Source organism: Triticum dicoccoides, chromosome 4B (assembly GCF_002162155.2).
Source record: "Triticum dicoccoides isolate Atlit2015 ecotype Zavitan chromosome 4B, WEW_v2.0, whole genome shotgun sequence".
NCBI lineage: Eukaryota > Viridiplantae > Streptophyta > Magnoliopsida > Poales > Poaceae > Triticum > Triticum dicoccoides.
The window spans coordinates 674773756-674781552 of record NC_041387.1 but is presented as its reverse complement, the minus strand read 5'-3'; the positions used below and the strand labels follow the sequence as shown (position 1 = coordinate 674781552).

General features: G+C 49.4%; 1 protein-coding gene across 1 annotated transcript; it reads left to right on the top strand.

Moving 5' to 3' along the window:
• The first annotated feature begins 4258 nt into the window (after window positions 1-4258).
• LOC119292293 (metacaspase-1-like) lies at window positions 4259-6552 on the top strand. Its single transcript, XM_037571139.1, has 5 exons — window positions 4259-4658; window positions 4754-5087; window positions 5621-5738; window positions 5824-6018; window positions 6116-6552. Exons 1-5 carry the CDS (start codon window positions 4307-4309, stop codon window positions 6173-6175), a joined length of 1059 nt encoding a protein of 352 aa, XP_037427036.1. The 5' UTR covers window positions 4259-4306; the 3' UTR covers window positions 6176-6552.
• The last annotated feature ends 1245 nt before the right edge of the window (window positions 6553-7797 follow it).

Here is a 7797-nt window from a genome sequence, read left to right as displayed (position 1 = left end):
TGGTGAGAGGGAGGGCCCGTAAGTTCTTGGCATAGAGGTAGCCTGTAAGTGTAGCCTTTTTGGCCCACAGTTAAATTCAGGGGTGGTGTTGGTTAGTGTACCATTTTTGCCTACACATGTGGGTGCCCAAGCATTTTTGGCCCACGGTTCTTGGCACAGGTAGCCTGTAAGTGTAGCATAGGTAGACCTATGAGCACCTCCGAGAGACTTGACCGACACTTCATCTTGAGATTAACGAAATCGCCACGTATGTCTTTGTTTTCGATGGGAGCGTTTCCTCCCACTGAACGCACATCGTCGGAAGACCTGAACTATATTCAGGAAAATGCGAGAACTAAGGTCATGTCTAAGACTTGAACCCTGGTGGGCTAGTGCTACCACTCTCCTCCTAGCCATCCAACCCAGGTTGGTTCGCCTTAGCATAAATAAATTGAGGGTCTCATGGAAGATCAAAAATTCTTCTGTTATGTATCTCGGTCCTTCCATAATGTATCTTCCATTAACAAAGGCAGTTTGTACATGAGAAATCCAGGAGCCAGAACGTTATATAGCTAGGGTTCTCTTTATTTGGGTGCTCTGGAGCCAAAACGATATATAGCTAGGGATCTCTTTATTTGGTTGCTCCCTCACAAAACTTCATGTTGCATGCCGGTTAGGTCCTTGCCTCAGGCTTCCGCTAAAATATGAGGTTGCGATGGATGTTTCCAATCCTCTGGAATCACCACGGGAGATAAAACTTTCCTCTGGAACACTATTCAATTTCCTCCATTTCGGATGCTTGGAAAGGTAACTGTTCCATAGGAATAGCTTTCCTGTAAAATTCCTCCAGAAATAGTATGTTCCTAACAGTTCCTATTTTAACTTTTTTTGAGACAGAACAGGCCCTAAACTTAACGTCTCTAGCGCCGCTAATCACATCTTGATTTTGTTTTTATGCGCATGATGGGCTTGACACGCCACTGCATCAGGAGCCGAAGCCTTGCTTATTGTGAGATCGAGGCATACAATAAAAAAATTCTTTCACTTTTTTATAAAACTTCATCCCATTCAATTTTTTCTCATGACATTTAAAAATGATCACACATTTACGAAATGTTCATGAAATTTAAAAATTGTTCACAACACATAAAAAATGTCTGCATGTTTAATCATTTTTTCTACTACTTGTTCATGGCATATAGAAACTGTTCGCAGTTCTAATTTTGTACTACTTGCGCTCTCACTCGCTGCCCATTTTCCTTTTTCTGGAAAAGGTTTCATACGCTGGCGTGATTCGTCACTAACAACTTCAGTTGCCTCCGGGAAAGTGAATTCGACGAGCAACTTGGGTGGCTCCTGTCCAAAAGAAAAGAAAAAGAAGGCACGCCGGTCTATAAAGCACAGCAAATGATGGCGCCCGAATCCGAATCGTATTATCTTCTCGTCCGGCTCACCGCCTCCTTGCCTTCCTTGCTTCTTATCGGGAGGAATATTATATCATGAGCATGGGCCGGCAGGCTGCAGGCACTTCCTCCTCTTCTCTTTCCATTTGGTTTCTAAGAATAATTACAGGGCCGATTCTAGCTTGGAGATAGACGTGCACCGTCAGTCATTGTAGTTGGGGTTTTCAATCAACTTGGATCTCTAGCGCCGGTAATTAACTTGGATCATTTCATTTTTACTTGATTGATATGGGAATTTCCCTCTTTATCTGAACAGTGACAGGGCATCTCAGATATTTCCGTTGCACGCATTAGATTACTTCTGGTCTGTTGGAATATATTAGCATATCTCTATATTTCATGGTATAATATAATTTGCAATCCATCTTCTAGCTTATCTCTAGGAGAGACTTCCTATGCTTTAAGCCTTAGACTATCTACAACCAGAAACACCTAATTTGATGCCCTATATGCCCACACATGTGTTCGCTGGCACTGCCTTGACAGTACCCAAGTTTCCCCTCTACAACACCAAACCCCAAATGCAGATACTCAATTTCATACAAACTCATGCATTTTATGCGCATCGGACATGCAATTTGTTCATCCAAAAGGGCCGAGCTAGCTCAAATTAAATCTAAAACAAACATAAAAACAACTAAAACCTAAACTGGCATGGTGGGCAACCGGAGTTCACCACTTCTTGGCCTGGCCCTTCCCCTTGCGGTAGGCAGCGCGGCGGTCCATCTCCTCTATGTACGCGTCGGCGGCGGGAGGGTCATTGTCGTCCGTGGTGGTGCTGCTCTTCGATGCGGACAAAATGTACCCGAAGAGGCGGCAGAGGAAGCACTGCTGCTCCTTGGCATGGCAGGCGGCCTTGACGGCGGCGGTCTCCTCGTGCCGGGCGAGGTGCTTAGACACCTCGAGACCGAGGCAGAGCGCCTTCGCGTTCTTGCACCGGAGGCGTCGCGCGTTGGTCTCCACCGTGGTCAGCGACCACCGCATGACCTCGTGGAGGAGGGCCTCCTCCAGGAAAACGGGGAGGAGCACGCCCGTTGGCAGGAAGAGCCGGGCGCCGCCAAATCTGCCCCTCACACCGAGACGCCTTCGCCTCTAACTCCGGCATACGCATCCCCGGGCACGAGCACGCACCGTCGCACGGGTGGTGCGCACGCCAGAAAGCAATGGGAAACGGCCGCCGGCCGGATCTGGAGCGGCGCAGAGTAGGAAGGGCGACTGCATCCTGCATTCCTACATCAGGAGGTGTAGGAGCTAGCGGCGGATGTGAGGGAGCTCGAGTTACTGCCGGTGTCCACACATGAGCGATCGATGGCGATGTGGATCGCGAGCTCCTCGTCGTCCGGTGTATTGCAGCTAGATCCGACGTCCTCCTACTTCACGAGACCGTTCAAGTCGACGGGATCAGATTCGCTGCCAGAGCGCTCACCGGAGTTGGCCACCGCGGAGGGGAGGGTATGGTTTCGGAGGAAGCGGGCGAGACGAGGAGAGTGGAGAAGACGAGTATGGACAGCGGTTTGACTAGGGTTCGTCGGATAGGATGGGGTTTTTGTGGGGGTAGCGCGGGCCCTAGTGGGCTGATCCGATGTGGCGCCCCCGTCTGGGCATTTGGACCGGATTTGGAGGGCCCAGTTGGGTGCCGCTTTTGTGTCTGGTCACTAACCGGGCAGCCCGTTCGGGCGTTTGGTGCAGATTTGAGGGGTCCGGTTATAGATGCTCTTATACTCTATGTAAACAGCCTGAGAGAGGCTTAATACAACACACATCAAATCATGTCAGTTCTAGTTTGAAGATATATGTCAATCATCACAGGAGGAGTTAGGTTTTCTAAACTAGCAGGGGTAAGTTGTATCCTTTGCTTTTGCCCCGATGGTAATGGGAATTCTCTCTTTCTGGTGAGTTAACATCTCTGATATTTCTCTCTCAATGCTTTAGATTCCATATGGTCAACTCTTCCAACACACAATTCGTACCCAGGAAAAATCTGATAATGCTAACATATAAGCTGCACACTGTGAGTGCCAAATGATTGTATCGACCCGAATAACAAAAAGGCCTGAGTATATGGGAGAATGAAAGATTTTTCACCTCAAACGCATCTTTGGCAATAATCCCTATTTTACTGCCCATATAGGTAGGTCAAATAGGGCTTAAGCCTAGGATACAAGTGTCCGACTCCCACATAACTCGTACCTAACCACACCAATTACAACTCCAAGTCTACGTAACCCCTTGCGTACGTAGTATATTCGACACAAATATAACAGCACAAAAGCGTTAGCATGCTATATTGGAGCTATCGCGTGGTAAATGGTGCTAAACGGCTTAATGTGATAACCCTCCGCACGTTATAGCGCAGAGATGGAGTGCTATTTAACCGTAAATACACCATGTACACAAATCTTGATTACGCTAAGCTTAAGGGCTTTCGTTGTATGTAACATTTTTTGGCAGAGAGTCATGTGGTAACTATTTTATGGAAGACATGTGCCAATTTCCCCAAAAGGAAAAGAAAAGAATCCCACAAAAGAAGAACATACAATAATTTTATAGCAATAAAGAATCACGTACCCATTTCCACTTGTGGTTTGGAGGATATGCAGAGCATCAATGGCGTTCTCTTGAAAAAGCTGAGAGAAGAGCCAAGAAAAATGTTCCATCGACAACAATATATGCCCATTTCCACTAAAGAAAACCTTTCTTTTCTGAGACAGAATACTTGAATATATAAATCTAGTGGGCCAGCATCAACGTGCATAGCTTCCATCATCCAGGTGCTATATAAAGGGCGGGAAGGAGCGAGAGGCAGAGGCAGTGCAAGCAAGCAAGCAAGCAAGCAGCGCTCACCACCACCCACCCAGCAGGTCATGCGGCGCTCGGTAGCCATGAACTGCGGAAGCGGTCCCGCTCCGGCGACGATGGTGCGCTGCAGGCAGTGCAGCGCCAGCGTCGCCGCGCCGCCCGGTGCCCGTGCCGTCCAGTGCGCGCAGTGCTGCTGCGTGACCCGCGTCGGCGGGGCTGGCCGACAGCTCAGTGTGATGCGCCCCATCCCGAACTTCGGCGGTGGCCGCGGCAAGAAGCGCGCCGTGCTGGTGGGGATCAAGTACACCAACACTCGCGCCTGCGAGCTGAGGGGCCCCATCAACGACGTCAAGTGCATGAGGTACCTCCTCACCGAGCGCTTCGGCTTCGCCAACGACTGCGTCCTCATCCTCACCGGTAATTTATACATCGACCAAGATTTTTCAGTCATGACATGAGCAGCAGCTGATTTGTTTGAGCTTACCCGTGTCCGTGTTTGTTACTTGCTGCAGATGAGGAGAGGGACCCGTGCAGGCAGCCGACCAAGGCCAACATCCGCATGGCTATGCACTGGCTGGTGCAGGGGTGCAGCTCCGGCGACTCCCTCGTGTTCCAGTTCTCCGGCGCCGGTGCGCAGGTCCCCGACTGCGACGGCGACGAGCGGGACGGCATGGACGAGGCCATCTGTCCCGTCGACTCGTTCCAGCAGGGCCCCATCCTGGACGACGAGATCAACCAGGCCATCGTCCGCCCCCTGGTGCACGGCGTCAAGCTCCACGCCATCGTCGACGCCTGCCACAGTGCCACCGTCCTCGATCTCCCATACCGGTGCACCTTCTCCAAGCAGTGAGTAACTGACTAACTAAGGGCATCTCTAGTGGATCCCCTAAAATTCAAGCTTGAGAAGCAAAAGTGCTTTTGAGTAAAAAAAAGCACACACCAACTAGGAGATCCCCTAAACCCAAATTTTATTCAAATTTGAGTTTTGCACTCCCTAAAAATCTGCTAGAAAAATCACCAAATTTAGTAAAGTAGGATAGGTAGCATTTTTCGCACTTTAAGTATAGATGCCCTAACCTCCATCCCTCCCATACATATCCCCTTGCATCTAGTACTTAATAAGCCATCCGCTAGTTGTTTCATGCCTTCATCAGGTTTTCATTTTCAGTGGGATGTCAATGAAATCCACTGAATTTCAATAATTTTAGTGGAAACCAAAAATTTTACCTCTTGATCAAAATATTTGTAGACTTTCAGTTGCACAAAAGAAATCAAATAAATTTTAAAATATTTGGGGAAATTTGAAGTGAACTTTTCAGTCCTTTGACCAACTCGTAGTGGCTGAAGTATTTCTGCAACGGAAATTCGAATTAATTCAGGTACGGGTGCTTGAGGTGGATGGACGAGCGCCCTCTGAATGGCGCCTGCAAAGGCACCAGCGGAGGCAAGGCCGTGCTCATCAGTGGCAGCAGCAACGGGAAGACCCAGATGAGCGTGGTCGGCATCCGTGCATAATCCCTTGTTGCTTTTTTTCAATATGCATATATTTATATGTAGCTAATTCGTGCGTGCGAGCGTGCAGCTGCCTGAGCCCAACGCCACGATCGGTGCCCTGACGCACAGCTTCATCAAGGCACTCGAGTGCGAGCCCCGTACCACCTATGGCCACCTGCTCACCTCCATGAGGACCACCATGCGCGCCGGCGCCGGCAACTGCAGCCTGCAGGGCCCTGTTGGTTGCTCCATCCGCAAGGTCGCCAACTTCAGCGGCGTGGAGGTGAGTAGTGAGCCCATCACATTTTCTTGCTCCACAACCAATGACGGCAAATGTTTACTCACATATATATATACACGATTGGTGGTTAACTTCGCAGGAGCCCCAGATGTCTTCTGCTTGCAAGTTTGACATCAACTGTGAGCCCTTCTGCATGTAGAACCCGTGTGTGGGTTCATCGTCGCTTGTCGCTGCTGCAATCGACGACTACTATCTAGTAATCGGCTACTCATCGACCGTATCGAGATAGTCGAACACTAATGGGTTAAATAACTATGATGATGCTTGCTACTATAATGTGTGTGATGTATCACCTCACCTATCGCCATGCCTTCAAGAATGAGCGTAGCTCCTATAATTAAGGCTCTCCAGGGACTCGTTATCTACGGTACTGCACGTCTACGTACGTGCGTACCTCACTGTAATAAGGCGTTGTGGTCGTGTGTGTCGTCTCGTGCTCGATGTCCTCTTAATAAACATATCAAGTTGTATGCTGCTTCGTCTCCCAAAGTGATACGTAATTAAAAGCAGTCCAAATTATGAAAAACTATGTTATCAAGTAGTGTGAAGTGTGATGAAACTGAAATTCAAGGATTGCTTGTTGTTCAGAACCCCAAGCCTTCTCCTTTTCTTCCTGGAAAAAGAAATTGTGTTGTAGTATTTTATTGATGATGAAGAAGAACACGTTAGAAAGTTCAGAGTCAGCACTCAAACACACAACAGACACCACAGCAACAAGGGCAAGGAGGTCTTCGGCTTTCATCACCATATAACCAAAGCAATGCCGGCGCCTTTAGCTTGACTGTCCGGTTGTCACCCGACAACACCCTTTAGAGAGAGGGACTAGTGTCGTATGGGACCAACGTAATCCAAGAAGGATCACACTCGCCAACCTGGCTTCAAATGAAAAAGGCCAGGCCCGTACCCACCACATGATCGAGAACTCATATCTCGTTTGCCAAACACCATCCTACCACCTCTAGCCACTCCTAAACTGATGCCCCATTATATAGGTGTGACACATTGGTTGCGTCATTGTTCGACCCCCTAGAGGATCTGAGGATCCCCCTCCCGAAGTGAAGAAGCTATCATGTTGCGGCAACGACGCCTTCAAGAAGAAAGCGAATGCCCACGAGAATCACCGTCATATGCGCCTACCACAATATCATCGCCCTTATTGTCGTACCAACCCCAGATCTGTCCGGCCCGAGCCCGAGACTAATCCAGAACCGCCGAGCACCCTCATGCGACCACTGTTGGGGAACGTAGCAGAAATTCAAAATTTTCCTACGTGTCACCAAGATCTGTCTAAGGAGAAACTAGCAATGAGAGGAAGGAGAGTGCATCTACATACCCTTGTAGATCGCTAAGCGGAAGCGTTCAAGTGAACGGGGTTGAAGGAGTCGTACTCGTCGTGATCCAAATCACTGCAGATCCTAGTGCCGAACGGACGGCACCTCCGCGTTCAACACACGTACAGCCCGGTGACGTCTCCCATGCCTTGATCCAGCAAGGAGAGAGGGAGAGGTTGAGGAAGACTTCGTCCAGCAGCAGCACAACAGCGTGGTGGTGGTGGAGGAGCGTGGCAATCCTGCAGGGCTTCGCCAAGCACCGCGGGAGAGGAGGAGGGAGAGAAGCAGGGCTGCGCCATGGAGAGGTCAAAACTCACGTGTTGGCAGCCCCAAAGTCCTCAAGTATATATAGGGGAGAGGGAGGGGGGTGCGCCCCCTCTAGGGTTTCCACCCCAAGGGGTGCGGCAGCCCCAAACCCATCTAGGGTGGC

What these genes read in the sequence shown, in the direction of transcription:
- LOC119292293 (XM_037571139.1), top strand. Translation starts at nt 4,307, where the DNA reads ATGCGGCGCTCGGTAGCCATGAACTGCGGAAGCGGTCCCGCTCCGGCG. An exon ending in CTGCGTCCTCATCCTCACCG is followed by an intron (nt 4,659 to 4,753) that starts GTAATTTATACA and finishes TACTTGCTGCAG; the next exon opens with ATGAGGAGAGGGACCCGTGC. An exon ending in GGAAGACCCAGATGAGCGTG is followed by an intron (nt 5,739 to 5,823) that starts GTCGGCATCCGT and finishes GCGAGCGTGCAG; the next exon opens with CTGCCTGAGCCCAACGCCAC.